The sequence below is a fragment of the Lepidochelys olivacea genome (assembly GCF_965140295.1).
Source record: "Lepidochelys olivacea isolate rLepOli2 genome assembly, chromosome: 23".
Taxonomy (NCBI): domain Eukaryota; kingdom Metazoa; phylum Chordata; order Testudines; family Cheloniidae; genus Lepidochelys; species Lepidochelys olivacea.
The window spans coordinates 13,752,851-13,771,152 of NC_140433.1; the positions used below are offsets into that span (position 1 = coordinate 13,752,851).

Below are 18,302 nucleotides of genomic sequence, written 5' to 3' on the forward strand. Positions count from 1 at the left end.
CCTGGGGGCAAGAGGAGGAGCAGCAGGGGGCAGTGGGTGGGCCCAGGGGGTAAGTAGGGGGCCTCAGGGGTAGTGGGGGGGCCCTGGGGGAGGGGAGCCCCAGGAGCAGTGGGGGGGCCCTGGGGTAGAAGAAGGAGGGCCCTGAGGAGTAAGAAGGGGGGCCCCAGGGGGCCCTGGGGGTGGTAAGGGGGGCCCCAGGGGCAGTCAGGGAGCCTGGGGGTAAGAAGGGGACCCCAGGGGGCAGTGGGGGGGCCCTGAGGAGTAAGAAGGGGAGCCCCAGGGGGCAGTGGGGGGGCCCTGAGGAGTAAGAAGGGGGGCCCCAGGGGGCAGTGGGGGGGCCCTGAGGAGTAAGAAGGGGAGCCCCAGGGGGCAGTGGGGGGGCCCTGAGGAGTAAGAAGGGGAGCTCTGGGGCTCGGAAGGGGGGCCCCAGGGGCAGTCGGGGGCCCTGAGGAGTAAGAAGGGGCCCTGAGGGTCGGAAGGGGGGCCCCAGGGGGCCCTGGGGGTGGGAAAGGGGGCCCTGGGGGCACAAGGGGGCCCTGGGGGTGGGAAAGGGGGCCCCGAGGGCTGTGGGGGGGCCTGAGGGGTAAGGAGGGGAGCCCTGAGGGGTAAGAAGGGGGGGCCCCAGGGGAAGTGGGGGGCATGAGGGGTAAGAAGGGGGGGCCCCAGGGCCAGTAGGGGGGGCCCTGGGGAAGTAGGGGGCCCTGAGGGGTAAGAAGGGGAGCCGCAGGGGCAGTGGGGGGGTCTGGGGGTGGGAAAGGGGGCCCCAGGGGCGGTGGGGGGGCCCTGATGGGTAAGAAGGGGGGCCCTGGGGGTGGGAAGGGGGGCCCCAGAAGAAGGGGCAGTTGGAGGCCCTGAGGATAAGGGGGGCCCCAGAAGAAGGGGGCCCCAGGGGTAGTGGCCCTGGGGGAGGGGAGCCCCAGGAGGCAGTAGGGGGCCCTGGCAGTGGGAAGAGGAGCCGCAGGGGCCTCGGGGTGGGAAAGGGGCAGTGGGGGGGCCCTGCGGGTGGGAAGGGGAGCCCAAGGGGCAGTGGGGAGGCCCTGAGAGGTGAGAAGGAGAGCCCAAGGGGGCAGTGGGTGGGCCCAGAGGGGTAAGAAGGGTGCCCCAGGGGTAGTTGGGGGGCCCTGGGGAAGGGGAGCCCCAGGAGGCAGTGAGGGACCCTGAGGGGTAAGAAGGGCCCTGAGGAGTAAGAAGGGGGGCCCTAAGGGGCACTAGGGGGCCATGATGGGTAAGAAGGGGGGCCCTGGTGGTGGGAAGGGGGGCCCCAGGGGCAGTGGGGGGGCCCTGAGGGGTAAGAAGGGGGGCCCTGGTGGTGGGAAGGGGAGCCCCAGGGGCAGTACCTGGGGGTAAGAAGGGGAGCCCCAGGGGGAAGTGGGGAGCCCTGAGGGGTAAGAAGGGGAGCCCTGAGGGGTAAGAAGGGGAGCCCCAGGGGCACTAGGGGGCCGTGATGGGTAAGAAGGGAGGCCCTGGGGTGGGAAGGGGGGCCCCAGGTGCAGTAGGGGACCCTGGGGGAAGAGGGGGAGCCCCAGGGGTAGTGGGGTGGCCCTGGGGGTAAGAAGGGGAGCCCTAGGGGGCAGTGAGGGGGCCCTGGCTCTGGGGGGTAAAAAGGGGGGCCCCAGTGGGCAGTTTGGGGCCCTGAGGAGTAAGAAGGGGGGTCCCAGGGGCAGTGGGGGGGCCCTGAGGGGTAAGAAGAGGGGCCCCAGGGACACTAGGGGGCAGTAATGGGTAAGAAGGGAGGCCCCAGGGGTAGGACCCTGGGGGTAAGAAGGGGGGCCCCAGGGGCAGTGGGGGGACCCTGAGGGGTAAGAAGGGGGGCTCTGGGGGTGGGAATGGGGGCCCCAGGGGCAGTGGGGGGGCCCTGGGGGTGGGAAGGGGGGCCCCAGGGGCACTAGGGGGCAGTAATGGGTAAGAAGGGAGGCCCCAGGGGTAGGACCCTGGGGGTAAGAAGGGGAGCCCCACGGGGCAGTGAGGGGGCCCTGTGGTGTAAGAAGGGGAGCCCCAGGGGGTAGTGAGGGGGCCCTGGGGGCTAAGAAGGGGGGCCCTGGGGGCAGTGAGGGGGCCCTGGGGGCACTCGGGGGCCCTGGGGGGTAAGAAGGGGAGCCCTTGGGGTGGGAAGGGGGGCCCTTGGGGTGGGAAGGGGGGCCCCAGGGGCAGTAGGGGACACTGCGGGTAAGAAGGGGAGCCCCAGGGGCAGTAGGGGACACTGCGGGTAAGAAGGGGAGCCCCAGGGAGCAGTGGGGTAAGAAGGGGAGCCCCAGGGGCAGTGGGGGGGCCCTGAGGGGTAAGAAGGGGGGCCCTGAGGAGTAAGAAGGGGGGCCCCAGGGGCAGTGGGGGGGCCCTGAGGGGTAAGAAGGGGGGCCCTGAGGGGTAAGAAGGGGGGCCCTGAGGGGTAAGAAGGGGGGTCCTGGGGGGAAAGAAGGGGTGCCCCAGGGGGCAGTGGGTGGCCCTGGGGGTGGGAAGGGGAGCCCCAGGGGCAGTAGGGGACCCTGGGGGTAAGAAGGGGGTCCCCAGGGGGCAGTGAGGGGGCCCTGGGGGGTAAGAAGGGGGGCCCTGGGGGCACAAAGGGGGGCCCTGCGGGCACTAGGGGGCCCTGCGGGTGGGAAGGGGGGCCCCAGGGGCAGTAGGGGACCCTGGGGTAAGAAGGGAAGCCCCAGGGGACAGTGGGGGGGCCCTAATGGGTAAGAAGGGAGGCCCTGGGGGTGGGAAGGGGGGCCCCAGGGGCAGTAGGGGACCCTGGGGGTAAGAGGGGGAGCCCCAGGGGGCAGTGGGGGGGCCCAGAGGGGTAAGAAGGGGGGACCTGGTGGTGGGAAGGGGGGTCCCAGGGGCACTAAGGGGCCCTGATGGGTAAGAAGGGAGGCCCTGGGGGTGGAAAGGGGAGCCCCAGGGACAGTAGGGCACCCTGAGGGGTTAGAAGGGGGCCCCGGGGGTGGGAAGGGGGGCCTGAGGGGTAAGAAGGGGAGCCCTGAGGGGTACAAAGGGGGGCCCTGGGGGTGGGAAGGGGGGCCCAGGGGCAGTAGGGCGCCCTGGGGGTAAGAAGGGGGTCCCCAGGGGGCAGTGGGCCCTGGGGGGTAGGAAGGGGGGCCCTGGGGGCACTAGGGGGCCCTGCGGGTGGGAAGGGGGGCCCCGGGGGAGTAGGGTGCCCTGGGGGTAAGAAGGGGGTCCCCAGGGGGCAGTGGGCCCTGGGGGGTAGTAAGGGGGGCCCTGGGGGCACTAGGGGGCCCTGCGGGTGGGAAGGGGGGCCCCGGGGGCAGCAGGGGACCCTGGGGGTAAGAAGGGGAGCCCCAGGGGGCAGTTGGGGAGCCCTGAGGGGTAAGAAGGGGAGCCCCAGGGGGCAGTTGGGGAGCCCTGAGGGGTAAGAAGGGGAGCCCTGAGGGGTGGGAAGGGGGGCCCCAGGGGCAGTGGGGGGGCCCTGGGGGTAAGAAGGGGAGCCCCAGGGGGCAGTGAGGGGGCCCTGGGGGTAAGAAGGGGAGCCCTGCGGGCACTAGGGGGCCCTGGGGGGTAAGAAGGGGAGCCCCGGGGGCAGTAGGGGACCCTGGGGATAAGAAGGGGGGCCCCAGGGGGCAGTGGGGGTAAGAAGGGGAGCCCCAGGGGGCAGTGGGGGGGCCCTGAGGGGTAAGAAGGGGGGCCCTGGTGGTGGGAAGGGGTGACCCAGGGGCACTAGGGGGCCCTGATGGGTAAGAAGGGAGGCCCCAGGGGTAGGACCCTGGGGGTAAGAAGGGGGGCCCCAGGGGCAGTGGGGGGACCCTGAGGGGTAAGAAGGGGGGCCCTGAGGGGTGGGAAGGGGAGCCCCAGGGGGCAGTGAGGGGGCCCTGGGGGGTAAGAAGGGGAGCCCCAGGGGGCAGTGAGGGGGCCCTGGGGGGTAAGAAGGGGAGCCCCGGGGGCAGTGAGGGGGCCCTGGGGGGTAAGAAGGGGGGCCCTGGGGGCAGTGAGGGGGCCCTGGGGGCACTCGGGGGCCCTGGGGGGTAAGAAGGGGGCCCTGGGGGGTAAGAAGGGGGCCCTGGGGGGTAAGAAGGGAGGCCCTGGGGGTGGGAAGGGGGGCCCTGCTAGTGGGAAGGGGGGCCCCAGGGGCAGTAGGGGACACTGGGGGTAAGAAGGGGAGCCACAGGGAGCACTGAGGGTAAGAAGGGGAGCCCCAGGGGCAGTGGGGGGGCCCTGAGGGGGAAGAAGGGGGGCCCTGAGGGGGAAGAAGGGGGGCCCCAGGGGCAGTGGGGGGGCCCTGAGGGGTAAGAAGAGGGGCCCTGAACGGTAAGAAGGGGGGCCTCAGGGGCACTAGGGGGCAGTGATGGGTAAGAAGGGAGGCCCCAGGGGTAGGACCCTGGGGGTAAGAAAGGGGGCCCCAGGGGCAGTGGGGGGACCCTGAGGGGTAAGAAGGGGGGCCCTGGGGGTGGGAATGGGGGCCCCAGGGGCAGTGGGGGGCCCTGGGGGTGGGAAGGGGGCCCCAGGGGCAGTGGGGGGCCCTGGGGGTGGGAAGGAGAGCCCCAGGGGGCAGTGAGGGGGCCCTGGGGGTAAGAAGGGGAGCCCCAGGGGGCAGTGAGGGGGCCCTGGGGGGTAAGAAGGGGGGCCCTGGGGGCAGTGAGGGGGCCCTGGGGGGTAAGAAGGGGGGCCCCGGGGGCAGTAGGGGACCCTGGGGGTGGGAAGGGGGGCCCCAGGGGCAGTAGGGGACACTGGGGGTAAGAAGGGGAGCCCCAGGGAGCAGTGGGGGTAAGAAGGGGAGCCCCAGGGAGCAGTGGGGTAAGAAGGGGAGCCCAGGGGCAGTGGGGGGGCCCTGAGGGGTAAGAAGGGGGGCCCTGAGGAGTAAGAAGGGGGGCCCCAGGGGCAGTGGGGGGGCCCTGAGGAGTAAGAAGGGGGGCCCCAGGGGCAGTGGGGGGGCCCTGAGGGGTAAGAAGGGGGGCCCCAGGGGCAGTGGGGGGGCCCTGAGGGGTAAGAAGGGGGGTCCTGGGGGGAAAGAAGGGGAGCCCCAGGGGGCAGTGGGGGGCTTTGGGGGTGGGAAGGGTAGCCCCAGGGGCAGTCGGGGACCCTGGGGGTAAGAAGGGGGTAACCAGGGGGCAGTGAGGGGGCCCTGGGGGGTAAGAAGGGGGGCCCTGGGGGCACAAAGGGGGGCCCTGGGGGCACTAGGGGGCCCTGGGGGTGCGAAGGGGGGCCCCAGGGGCAGTAGGGGGGCCCTGAGGGGTAAGAAGGGGAGCCCTGAGGGGTGGGTAGGGGTGACCCAGGGGCACTAGGGGGCCCTGATGGGTAAGAAGGGAGGCCCCAGGGGTAGGACCCTGGGGGTAAGAAGGGGGGCCCCAGGGGCAGTGGGGGGACCCTGAGGGGTAAGAAGGGGGGCCCTGGGGGTGGGAAGGGGAGCCCCAGGGGGCAGTGAGGGGGCCCTGGGGGGTAAGAAGGGGAGCCCCAGGGGGCAGTGAGGGGGCCCTGGGGGGTAAGAAGGGGGGCCCTGGGGGCAGTGAGGGGGCCCTGGGGGCACTCGGGGGCCCTGGGGGTTAAGAAGGGGGCCCTGGGGGGTAAGAAGGGGGCCCTGGGGGGTAAGAAGGGGGGCCCCAGGGGGCAGTGGGGGGCCCTGATGGGTAAGAAGGGAGGCCCTGGGGGTGGGAAGGGGGGCCCTGCTAGTGGGAAGGGGGGCCCCAGGGGCAGTAGGGGACACTGGGGGTAAGAAGGGGAGCCACAGGGAGCACTGGGGGTAAGAAGGGGAGCCCCAGGGGCAGTGGGGGGGCCCTGAGGGGGAAGAAGGGGGGCCCTGAGGGGGAAGAAGGGGGGCCCCAGGGGCAGTGGGGGGGCCCTGAGGGGTAAGAAGAGGGGCCCTGAACGGTAAGAAGGGGGGCCTCAGGGGCACTAGGGGGCAGTGATGGGTAAGAAGGGAGGCCCCAGGGGTAGGACCCTGGGGGTAAGAAAGGGGGCCCCAGGGGCAGTGGGGGGACCCTGAGGGGTAAGAAGGGGGGCCCTGGGGGTGGGAATGGGGGCCCCAGGGGCAGTGGGGGGCCCTGGGGGTGGGAAGGGGGCCCCAGGGGCAGTGGGGGACCCTGGGGGTGGGAAGGAGAGCCCCAGGGGGCAGTGAGGGGGCCCTGGGGGTAAGAAGGGGAGCCCCAGGGGGCAGTGAGGGTCCCTGGGGGGTAAGAAGGGGGGCCCTGGGGGCAGTAGGGGACCCTGGGGGGTAAGAAGGGGGGCCCCGGGGGCAGTAGGGGACCCTGGGGGGTAAGAAGGGGGGCCCCGGGGGCAGTAGGGGACACTGGGGGTAAGAAGGGGAGCCCCAGGGAGCAGTGGGGGTAAGAAGGGGAGCCCCAGGGAGCAGTGGGGGTAAGAAGGGGAGCCCCAGGGGCAGTGGGGGGGCCCTGAGGGGTAAGAAGGGGGGCCCCAGGGGCAGTGGGGGGGCCCTGAGGGGTAAGAAGGGGGGTCCTGGGGGGAAAGAAGGGGAGCCCCAGGGGGCAGTGGGGGGCCTTGGGGGTGGGAAGGGTAGCCCCAGGGGCAGTCGGGGACCCTGGGGGTAAGAAGGGGGTAACCAGGGGGCAGTGAGGGGGCCCTGGGGGGTAAGAAGGGGGGCCCTGGGGGCACAAAGGGGGGCCCTGGGGGCACTAGGGGGCCCTGGGGGTGCGAAGGGGGGCCCCAGGGGCAGTAGGGGGGCCCTGAGGGGTAAGAAGGGGAGCCCTGAGGGGTGGGTAGGGGGGCCCCAGGGGCACTAGGGGGCCCTGATGGGTAAGAAGGGAGGCCCTGGTGGTGGGAAGGGGGGTCCCAGGGGCACTAGGGGGCCCTGATGGGTAAGAAGGGAGGCCCTGTGGGTGGAAAGGGGGGCCCCAGGGGCAGTGGGGGACCCTGGGGGTGGAAAGGGGGGGCCCAGTGGCTGTGGCGGGGTCCCTGAGGAGTAAGAATGGGGGCCCTGGGCGTGGGAAGGGGAGCCCCAGGGGCAGTAGGGCGCCCTGAGGGGTTAGAAGGGGGCCCCGGGGGTGGGAAGGGAAGCCTGAGGGGTAAGAAGGGGAGCCCTGAGGGGTAAGAAGGGGGGCCCTGGTGGTGGGAAGGGGGGCCCTGGGGCAGTAGGGCGCCCTGGGGGTAAGAAGGGGGTCCCCAGGGGGCAGTGGGCCCTGGGGGGTAGGAAGGGGGGCCCTGGGGGCACTAGGGGGCCCTGCGGGTGGGAAGGGGGGCCCCAGGGGCAGTAGGGGACCCTGGGGGTAAGAAGGGGGTCCCCAGGGGGCAGGGGGCCCTGGGGGGTAGGAAGGGGGGCCCGGGGGGCACTAGGGGGCCCTGCGGGTGGGAAGGGGGGCCCCAGGGGCAGCAGGGGACCCTGGGGGTAAGAAGGGGGGCCCCAGGGGCAGTTGGGGACCCTGGGGGTAAGAAGGGAAGCCCCAGGGGGCAGTGAGGGGGCCCTGGAGGGTAAGAAGTGGGGCCCTGGGGGCACTAGGGTGCCCTGCGGGTGGGAAGGGGGGCCGCAGGAGCAGTAGGGGACCCTGGGGGTGAGAATGGGGGCCCCAGGGGGCAGTGGGAGGGGCCCTGAGGGCAAGAGGGGGAGCCCCAGGGGGCAGTGGGAGGGGCCCTGAGGGCAAGAGGGGGAGCCCCAGGGGGCAGTGGGAGGGGCCCTGAGGAGTAAGAAGGGGGGCCCCAGGAGCAGTAGGCGACCCTGGGGGTGAGAAGGGGGGCCCCAGGGGAGTAGGGGGTCCTGGGGGCAAGAGGGGGAGCAGCAGGGGGCAGTGGGTGGGCCCAGGGGGTAAGTAGGGGGCCCCAGGGGTAGTGGGGGGGCCCTGGGGGAGGGGAGCCCCAGGAGCAGTGGGGGGGCCCTGGGGGAGGGGAGCCCCAGGAGCAGTGGGGGGGCCCTGGGGTATAAGAAGGAGGGCCCTGAGGAGTAAGAAGGGGGGCCCAGGGGCAGTAGGGGGCCCTGGGGGTGGTAAGGGGGGCCCCAGGGGCAGTCAGGGAGCCTGGGGGTAAGAAGGAAAGCCCCAGAGGGCAGTGGGGGGGCCCTGAGGAGTAAGAAGGGGAGCCCCAGGGGGCAGTGGGGGGGCCCTGAGGGGTAAGAAGGGGAGCTCTGGGGCTCGGAAGGGGGGCCCCAGGGGCAGTCGGGCGCCCTGAGGGGTGGGAAGGGGGGCCCCAGGGGGAATTGGGGGTTCCTGTGGTATAAGAAGGGGGGCCCTGAGGGTTGGAAGGGGGCCCTGGGGGTGGAAAGGGGGGCCCCGAGGGCACAAGGGGGCCCTGGGGGTGGGAAAGGGGGCCCCGAGGGCACAAGGGGGGCCCTGGGGGTGGGAAAGGGGGCCCCGGGGGCTGTGGGTGGGCCTGAGGGGTAAGGAGGGGGGCCCTGAGGGGTAAGGAGGGGGGCCCCAAGGGCAGTAGGGGGCCCTGAGGGGTAAGAAGGGGGGGCCCCAGGGGCAGTGAGGGGGCCTGGGGGTGGGAAAGGGGGCCCCAGGGGCGGTGGGGGGGCCCTGATGTGTAAGAAGGGGGACCCTGGGGGTGGGAAGGGGGGCCCCAGGGGCACTTGGGGGTCCTGGGGGTAAGAGGTAGAGCCCCAGGGGGCAGTTGGAGGCCCTGAGGGGTAATAAGGGGGGCCCCAGAAGAAGGGGGCCCCAGGGGTAGTGGCCCTGGGGGAGGGGAGCCCCAGGAGGCAGTAGGGGGGCCCTGGCAGTGGGAAGAGGAGCCGCAGGGGCCTCGGGGTGGGAAAGGGGCAGTGGGGGGGCCCTGCGGGTGGGAAGGGGAGCCCCAGGGGTTGTGGGGGGGCCCTGAGAGGTGAGAAGGGGAGCCCCAGGGGTTGTGGGGGGGCCCTGAGAGGTGAGAAGGGGAGCCCCAGGGGCAGTGGGGGGGCCCTCGGTGTGGGAAGGGGAGGCCCAGGGAGAGTGGGGGACCCTGAGGGGTAAGAAGGGGGGCCCCAGGGGCACTTGGGGGCCGTGATGGGTAAGAAGGGGGGCCCTGGGGGTGGGAAGGGGGGCCTCAGGGGCAGTGGGGGGGCTAGGGGCGGGGGGGCCCTGAGGAGTAAGAGGGGCCCCAGGGGCAATGGGGGGGCCCTGGGGGTGGGAAGGGGGCCCCAGGGGCAGTTGGGGGGGGCCCGGGGCAGTAGGGGGGGCCTGAGGAGTAAGAAGGGGGGCCCTGGGACTGGGAAGGGGGGCCCCAGGGGCAGTGGGGGACCCTGGGGGTGGGAAGGGGGGCCCCAGGGGCAGTGGGGGGGCTAGGGGCAGTGGGGGGGCCTCAGGGTGGGAAGGGGGCCCCACGGGCAGTGGGGGGGCCCTGAGGGGTAAGAAGGGGGGCCCCAGGGGGCCCTGAGGGGTAAGAAGGGGGGCCCCAGGGGCAGTGGGGGGGCCCTCGGTGTGGGAAGGGGAGGCCCAGGGAGAGTGGGGGACCCTGGGGGTGGGAAGGGGGGCCCCAGGGGCAGTGGGGGGGCCCCAGGGGCAGTGGGGGGGGTCTAGGGGCAGGGGGGGCCCTGCAGTCCCCCCCCCGCCGCACCTGCTCCACGCGGCTGTTGAATTCGTCCCTCTTGCCCTGCAGCGCCTCCAGCGCCCCCATCAGGTGGAGCAGCCGCTCGTCCAGCTCCCGGCTCAGCGCCAGCTCGGCCATGGGCCCGGGGCAGAACCGGGGCCTCGGGCCGGGATCCGCCCCCCCAATGCGCGTCCCGAGCCGCCGCCCCCTCCAGCACCTGCCCCGGACCGAGCGGTCCCGGCTGCTCCCCACACCCTCCCCTCGCCCGGGCACATGACCTTGGAAACCAGCCAATCCCGGCTTCCCAGCTGGGCGGAGCCTCTCCAGAGCTTTCCAATCAGAGCTAAGGACGTGGACGAGACGCTCCAATCACCCTCCTGGTGAGGCGGCAAGAAGCCGCTGATTGGACAGAGTTTTTTCATCAGGCGAAGACGAAGCGGCGGCCGTCTTAGTTGAGGGCAAGAGAGGCGCCGTCCCGTCTCGCCGCCATGTTTGTAAAGGGCATACCTCCCCCTTGCCCTTCGGCCGCCATCTTTGCCAGGGGCAACGGGGGTTGTGACTCTCCCAGCACCCTAGGCCGCCATCTTTGTGAGGGGCCGAACGTCGCCCCGCCCAGTTGAGCATCCCGCTCTCTGATAGGCCGGGCAGGCTGGGCCAATGAGAGGCCCTGGTGTTGGGGGGCCGGGTTCCCCACGTGTTGTGGGGAGCGAGCCGCGGGGCGCCGGGAGCTGCCGGCATGGTGCGGGCCCGGGTTGGGTTTGTTATTGTCGGGTCGCCCGAGAGGGGGAGGGGCCCGCGGCTGCTGCTCTCTCCGCGGGGGGGCAATAGGGGGCTGGGCTAGCTACTGTGGGGCCGCCGGGGGGGCGGGGGCTGGTCGGCGATTGGCGGGGGGGGGTCTCGGGCTTTGTTATTGTAGGGTCGCCTCTTTCTGGGCGGGGCCCCCTGGCGGTGCGGGGGGGGCTGGCGCTGTTGTGGGGCGGTCACGGGAGGCGGGGGGGGGCTGGTACCCCCCTAGGGGAGGGGGGAGCTCCCCGCCCCCCCCGCCCCGCGTTAACCCCCCCGCCCCGGTGTGTCCCGCCCAGCTGCGCCGCGAGGCCCGGCAGCGCCGGGAGTATCTGCACCGGCGGGCGCAGGAGGATCGGATCCGCGCCAGCGAGAGCAAGAAGCAGCGACTCAAGCAGGCGCTGGAGGGTACGGACCGGACCGGCGCCCCCCCCCCCCGGCGAGCTGCGCCCCCGCCCCCCCCCCCGCCGAGCTGCCGCCCCCCCCCCGCCACAGGCCGGCGCCCCCCCCCGGCGAGCTCCGGCGCCCCCCCCGCCGAGCTGCGCCCCCCCCCCACTCCCGAGCTGCGGCCCCCCCTCCTGCCGGCGCCCCCCCCCCCGGCCAACTGCGCCCCCGCCCCCCCCCCCGGCGAGCTGCGCCCCTCCCCCCCCCCGCCGCCGCCGGCCGGCGGCCCCCCCCCCCCCGGCGAGCTGCGCCCCCGCCCCCCCCCCGCCGAGCTGCCGGCGCCCCTCTCCCCCCGCCGAGCTGCGCCCCCCCCACTCCCGAGCTGCGGCCCCCCCTCCTGCCGGCGCCCCCCCCCGGCCAACTGCGCCCCTTTCCCCCCCCGCGCCGCCGGCCGGCGCCCCCCCCCGCCGAGCTGCCCCCCCCCACTCCCGAGCTGCGGCCCCCCCTCCTGCCGGCGCCCCTCTCTCCTGACCTATGGCCTTAGGGTTGGGACTTGGTGCTCTGCAGGATGGAGGAGGGGCTGGTTTGGGGCAGGAGGGACTGGGGGCAGGGCGAGGCTTGCAAGGGGGGGGTTGTCTGGAATCGCACTCTGACTCTTCCTCTCTCCCCTCCCTGCTCCCCCCAGAGAATCGGCTGCTGCCCACGGAGCTGCGCCGGGAGGCTCTGGCACTGCAGAAGTCCATCGAGTTTGATGACCAGGGAGCAGAAGGTGAGTTTGGGGGCAGGGGAGCTTGGTGCCTCCTCCTCCAGGCTAGGAACCCCCTTCTCCCCAACACCCTTGGGCAGCATTGTTCTGTGTCCTTCCTGACTCTTCGCTGCCCGTCTGCCCTGAAGCATGAGAGTGGGCCACTTCCAGATGAAGCACAGACCCCCGCCGCCGAGATCCCTCTCCCCTCGTTGGGTCAGGTGCTGCACAGACACCCTGACCTGAGTTGGGGTCCCCCTGTTGGGCCGGACGCTGCCGTGAGTGACAGCCTCAGAGACCCGTTATCGGGGCCAGCTCACTTGGGGCGGGGGGAGCAGAGGCCGGTGGGGTGGGGGTGGAGGGGAGGGGGAGCTGGCCCTGGTCACCCACAGCCGAGCCATGAAGCTTCTGCGTCCAGGTTGGATTAAAAAAAGATGGTTACAAAAAACGCGGGGTGTTTTCTTAATTTATACTGGATTTTTGATGTTTTTCTGTTTAAAAATCCACCTGAAATTCCGACTGCTTCCGTTCAGGGCTGAGCTCCCTCCAATCTGGTATGGTCAGTTACGTTGTATTAAAAAACATCTATATTTAACGGGCCAGAGAGCCCCGAACCGGGTGGTCGTTACTGGTACCACTTTGCTGAAGGCCTTCTTCCCCTGTTTGCTCTGCATCCATCTGTTCACCGAACTCAGGTCAGTGACAGCTTTGCCCCAGGTTAAAAAACCAGTCAGGAGCTGCTTGGTTTCCTCTTCCCATCACTGAATAAAACCTCGGTGGGAGAGGATGAGATCAACTAGTTCTAAAATCCCGAAGGACGTGGAGATGAGAAACAATCAGTTCAAATTCACTAGTTACAGCGAATACTCCCTTTGTACAATAAATCTGGGAGTTTCAAATCCAAGCCATGTTTTAATCAATTTTTTTTCCCCTGTATCCAGCTCTTCTAACAGGTAGGGCAGAATATGATCTTTTTGTAATTTCCATGGGTGATACTGAGGGTTATTTGTAAGCGTTTTCCCTGATTTGTATCTTTCCATTAGTTAAGCAAAATAATGGTGTTTACTCCTTTTGTCCTGCGATTTTGAGCTCTTTCAATTTTCATTTTGGGTTTTAAGCTTTCTAAGTTTTCATGTGTGGGAATTGATGGGGCGTGAGGCGGGTCGGATAGGAATGCTTTAATGATGGGAGAGGCTGCGAATCGAAAAGTTAAAGCTTTCGAACTGTTAAGAGAAACTGTCAACGCCACGCGTCAGACCACACCAAGGAAACCGCCCGAAAACCCGTTTGGATGCCTCCCGCTGCAGTGGTTTTCTTCCTCGGCCGACCTGCATGGTTTGGGTCCCGGCGCTGGGCCTGGTGAAATGGAGATTTGCGGACACAAGTCGAATGCGGCTAGGCCTGGTTTTCAGGTCATTTTCTTTCGGGAATGAAAAACCTCAAGGGCAGTTTTGTGTGGTTGTAATCGGATTCCGGTTCCCGTCCAGATGGAGTTTGACGGGGATCCCGAGTGCAGCGGGGCCGGGAGAAGACTTGGCTGCCAGTCGCTGGAGATAAAAGCTGTCGAGGGACTGGCCGCGGCGCGAGAAATTCGCCACTCCCTGGCGGGATTAAAAGATAACCCAACCCCTGACTCGGTGTAAATGGGTGTCTCCCACCGAATTCAGGGCCTGAGCTGGGGCGGGAGGGCGTGGCCAGCCAGAGGCCACGGCGCCCGCCCCCCGTTAACCCTTGCCTCCCGCGGCAGGGCTGGTGACGCAGCAGGACGATGAGTATCGCTGGGCGGGCGTGGAGGACCCCAAGGTGATGATCACGACCTCGCGCGACCCCAGCTCCCGCCTCAAGATGTTCGCCAAGGTACAGGGCCTGGGTTTGTTATTGTAGGGTCTCCTGGGCGCTGGTTTGTTTCTGCAGAGCGGCCCGGGGACTGGGGCTGGCGGGTAGGGCCGGCTTTGTTATTGTAGGGCCTCCTAGAGGGTGGGGGGGCTGTCGTCGGATCCCCTGGTGCCGGGGGGCCGGGCGTGGTGTTGTCGGGCTGTTCGGGGGAGGGGCAGGTCTGTTGTTGTCGGGTCTCTCGCACGCGCCCACGCCCCTCTCGTCGGCAGGAGATGAAGCTGGTGCTGCCGGGCGCCCAGCGCATGAACCGGGGGCGACACGAGGTGGGGGCCCTGCTCCGGGCCTGCAAGGCCAATGGCGTCACGGACCTGCTGGTGCTGCATGAACACCGAGGGCAGCCGGGTGAGCGGGGGGTGGGGGGGTGCGTGCTGGGGGGACCCCCCCCCCGTCCAGGCCTGCTGAGAGCCAGGTGTGGGGGGTCTGCTCCGTCTCTGTCTGGTCCTGCTGGGATTCTGGAGGGCCCCCCCTCTGTTGGGGCTGGATGGGGACCCGCCCTCTGCTGTTATTTCTAGGGGGTCTCCAAGGTGGGGGGGCTGCAGGGCCTTTTAGGTGGGGGCTGTGTTCTGAGGGGGGCAGGGGAGCTCCATCCCCGCCCCCCCCAATGGCTAACCCCCCCCTCCCTCCCCTCCCCCCAGACGGGCTGATCGTCTCCCACCTGCCCTTCGGCCCCACAGCGTTCTTCACCCTCTGCAACGTGGTGATGCGTCACGAGGTCCCCGACATTGGCACCATGTCCGAGGCCAACCCCCACCTGATCTTCCACAACTTCACCTCCCGCCTGGGCCAGAGGGTGAGCGGGGGGCGGCTGGGTCCTTGTCGGGTCTTCCGAGACTGCCCAGGCTGGCTTTGTTATCGTCGTGTCTTCTAGGGACTGGGGCTGCCAGGGGAGGGGGGCAGGGACCGCTTTGATATTGTAGGGTCTCTGGGGAACATTTGTGTGCAATGTGTTTATTGTAGGGTCTCCTGGGGGGCATTAGAACAATCTGGGGACTGGCTGCTTGTTGTAGGGTCTCAATTCCCCTCCCCGCCCCCCAAAACCCAGCGCTTCTCGATCTCTGCCCCTCAGGTCTGCAGCATCCTCAAGTACCTCTTCCCGGTGCCCAAGGAGGACAGCAAGCGGGTCATCACCTTCGCCAACCAGGACGATTACGTCTCCTTCAGGTGCCAGGCCTCCCCCAGAATGCAGCCACTTCTGGGGCGGGGCGGGTGGGGAACAGCCACATATAACACCACACGGGGATGGCTGGGACCGAGGATGCCTCAGTGTTCTCCCTGGGAGGGGAGTGAGGGCTGGCAGGGGGGCTGGGAGCCAGGCCCACGCCGGGTGACCCACCTCTCTTGTGTCCCCCACAGGCACCACGTTTATAAGAAGACAGACCATCGCAACATCGAGCTGTCTGAGGTGGGGCCGCGCTTCGAGATGAAACGTGAGTCATGTCACTGGGGGTCCCTCATAAAAACATAGGACTGGCCAGACTGGGTCAGACCAAAGGTCCATCTAGCCCAGTATCCTGTCTGCTAACACTGGCTAATGCCAGGTGCCCCAGAGGGAATGAACAGACCAGGGAATCATCAAGTGATCCATCCCCTGTGCCCGTTCCCAGCATTGGGCAAACAGAGACTCAGGACCCCATCCCTGCCCAGCCTGGCTAATAGCCATTGACGGATCTATCCTCCAGGAGCTTATCTAGTTCTTTTTTTCACCTTGTTATGGTCTTGGCCTTCACAGCATCCTCTGGCAAGGAGTTCCACAGGTTGACTGTGTGTTGTATGAAGAAATACTTCCTTTTGTTTGTTTTAAATCTGCTGTCTATTCATTTCATTGAGTGACCCTTAATTCTTGTGTTATGAGGAGTAAATAACACTTCCTGATTTACTTTCCCCACACCACCCATGATTCTACAGACCTCTGTCATCTCCCCCCTTAGTCGACTCTTTCCCAAGCTGAAAAGTCCCAGTCTCATTAATCTCTCCTCATACGGCAGCCGTTCCAAACCCCTAATAATTTTTGTTGCCCTTTGCTGAACCCTTTCTCATTTTTATATATCTTGTTCGAGATGGGGGCAGCCACATCTGCATGCAGTGTTCAAGGTGGGGGCATCCCATGGATGTACATAGAGGCAATAGGATATTTTCTGTCTTATTCTCTCTCCCTTTCTTGATGGTTCCCACTGCTCTGGTCGCTTTTTTGATGCCGCGGTACACTGAGTGGATGTTTGCAGAGAGCTCTCCACGACAACCCCAAGATCTTTGAGTGGGAACAGCTAATTCAGACCCCATCATTGTGTACGTGTGGTCGGGATTCTGTTTTCTGATGGGCATCACTTGGCATTTATCAACATTGAATTTCATCTGCCATGTTGTTGCCCAGTCACCCAGTGTTGAGGGATCCCTTTGTAGCTCTTCGCCGTCTGCCTGGGACTTAACTATCTTGAGTAGTTTTGTATCATCTGCCAACTTTGCCACCTTGTTGTTCACCCCTTTTTCCAGATCATTGATGAATACGGTGAATAGGCCTGGGCCCAGTACAGACCCCTGGGGGACACCACTATTTACCACTTTCCAGTCTGAAAACTGACCATTGATTCCTAACCTTTGTTTCCTATCTTTTAACCAGTTACTGATCCATGAGGGGACCTTCCCTCTTACCCCGTGACAGCTCACTTTGCTTAGGAGCCTTTGGTGAGGACCTTGTCAAAGGCTTTCTGAAAATCTAAGTACACTATATCCACTGGATCCCCCTTGTCCACATGCTTGTCGACCCCCTCAAAGAATTCTAGTAGATTGGTGCGGCGTGATTTCCCTTTACAAAAACCACATTGACTCTTCCCCAACAAATCATGTTCATCTCTGTGTCTGACAATATTGTTCTTTACGATCGTTTCAACCCCACTTGCCCGGTACTGATGTCACGCTCACCGGCCTGGAACTGCCGGGGTCACCTCTGGAGCCCTTTTTCAAAACCAGGCACCTGGTGAAGACGCTGATTTAAATGACAGGTTACATGCCCTAGTTAGCAGTCCTGCAATTTCACATTTGAGTCCTTCAGAACTCTTGGGGGATCTCCTCTGGTCCTGGTGACTTATTGCTGTTTAATTTATCAATTTGTTCCGAAACCACCTCTAATGACACCTCAGTCTGGGACAGTTCCTCAGATTTGTCACCTAAAAAGACTCCGGTGTGGGAATCTCCCTCGCATCCTGAGCTGTGAAGACGGATGCAAAGAATTCATTTCGTTTCTCCGCAATGGCCTTATCGCCCTTGAGTGCTCCTTTAGCATCTCGATCATCCAGTGGCCCCACTGCTTATTTAGCAGCTTCCTGCTTCTGCTGTATTTGAAAAACATTTTCTGTTACCTTCTGAGTCTTTGGCTGGCTGTTCTTCAAATTCTTTTTTGGCCTCCTAATTACATTCTTACACTTCATTTGCCAGAGTTTATGCTCCTTTCTATTTTCCGCACTAGGAGTTAACTTCCACTTCGTAAAGGATGCCTTTTTGCCTCTCGCTGTTTTTTATTTTGTTGATTCGCCACGGTGGCTCTTTTTTGGTTCTCTCACGATGCTTTTTGAATTTGGGGGATACCTTTAAGTTGAGCCTCCGTCTGTAAAACGGTTCCATGCAGCTTGCAGGGATTTCACTGTTGGCGCTGTGCCTTTCCGTTTGTGTCACTAACCTCCTCGTTTTTGTCTCGTTCCCTTTGCTGAAATTAAAGGCTGCAGTGTGGGACCGTTCTGGTGTTTTCCCCGCCACAGGGATGTTAAATGTAATTCTGTTATGGTCACTGTTACCAAGCCCTCCAGCTCTTGGACCAGATCCTGTACTCCCCTTAGGACTAAATCAAGACTCTCCCCCGCCGGTGGGTTCCGGGACCAGCGGCTCCAAGAAGCAGTCGTTTAAGGTGTCAAGAAACTTGGTCTCTGCATCCCGTCCTGAGGCGCTAGGCTTCCAGTCAATATGGGGCTAGTTGAAATCCCCCGTTCTTAGTGAGGTTTTTATCTTTATACCCTCTCTAATCTCCCTGCGTATTTCACAGTGACTATCACCATCCTGGCCAGGTGGTCGGTAGTAAATCCCAAGGGCTCTATTCTTCTTAGTAATTCCTTGCTCGAATAACATCCAGAGAGATTCCACGGTACCGTTTGCTTCATTTAAGATTGTTACTTCATTTGACTCTTCTCTTTTCTTTCACATCTGGTGCCACTTCCCCACCAGCCCGACCGGTTCTCTGCTTCCACTCCGTTTTCTCCCCTGGTATTACTGTGTCCCCTCGATTCTCCTCATTCCACCAAGTTTCTGTGATCCCTCTTATATCAATAGCCTCATTTAAGACGAGGCACCCAAGCCCAAACCCCCCTCCCTGTCCCAGACCCCCAGCAGGGTCCTGTTGTCGAATGTCTCTACCCCCCCCCACCCCCCGGGCTGGGCAGAATCCAGGGGAAACTGAGGCAGATGGTGGGCTTCCTCAGACAATTCCAGAAAATTTGTCCCGTCCTGCCCCTCGCACCCTGAGTAATTGGGGAGAGGGTTCCCCAGCTTTGCCTGTCTCCCAGCAGCGGGTGCTTCCTGCCTCCTGGGGGCACCCCGCTGACCCCCGGCCCCTCCCTCGTTCCAGTGTACATGATCAAGCTGGGCACGCTGGAGCAGGCAGCCACGGCCGACGTGGAGTGGTGCTGGCATCCTTACACCAACACGGCCCGGAAGCGGCAGTTCCTGAGCGCGGACTGAGGGGCGCCCGGGGGCGGGCCTGGCCCAGAGCGTCCCCCCGGCTGGAGCGCGCCCGGCACCGGCTGGGAATTTCACCTGGAGCGGTTTCCTCGGTCCTGGGCCGTGGGCAGCGGAGTGCAAAGGAGGAGCTCCGACTTGGGAGCGTCTCCCGGCCCTGAGGGATGCCCCTGGGGGCACCGCCCTGCGGTGGAGGGGAAGCACCAGGGGAGCTCCTGTTTTCACACTTTTATTTTTGTAGGGTCTGCTCTAATACACCTCTTGGTTTGACCCTGGGCTTGGTTTCTGCTTCTGTCTGTTCACGGCCGTTCCTGTCTTGCCGGGGTAGAGCCACCAGGGCTCCCCGGGTTGGGGGGGGGTGGGATTTAGCGCCGGTGCCCCCAAGTTGTGGGGCCTA

The 18,302-nt window shown here is 66.3% G+C and overlaps 1 protein-coding gene across 1 annotated transcript; it reads left to right on the forward strand.

The window, feature by feature from the left end:
• The first annotated feature begins 9,972 nt into the window (after window positions 1-9,972).
• Window positions 9,973-18,181, forward strand: IMP4 (IMP U3 small nucleolar ribonucleoprotein 4). The gene is made up of 9 exons (XM_084612320.1): window positions 9,973-10,114; window positions 10,458-10,566; window positions 11,228-11,311; window positions 13,035-13,144; window positions 13,393-13,525; window positions 13,819-13,973; window positions 14,250-14,344; window positions 14,537-14,610; window positions 17,796-18,181. Exons 1-9 carry the CDS (start codon window positions 10,112-10,114, stop codon window positions 17,906-17,908), a joined length of 876 nt encoding a protein of 291 aa, XP_084468446.1. The 5' UTR covers window positions 9,973-10,111; the 3' UTR covers window positions 17,909-18,181.
• The last annotated feature ends 121 nt before the right edge of the window (window positions 18,182-18,302 follow it).

Bases quoted from the DNA above. Each gene is read 5' to 3' on its own strand.
- IMP4 (XM_084612320.1), top strand. The intron at 14,345-14,536 runs GTGCCAGGCCTC...TGTCCCCCACAG, and splicing joins GACGATTACGTCTCCTTCAG to GCACCACGTTTATAAGAAGA. The intron at 14,611-17,795 runs GTGAGTCATGTC...CCCTCGTTCCAG, and splicing joins GCCGCGCTTCGAGATGAAAC to TGTACATGATCAAGCTGGGC.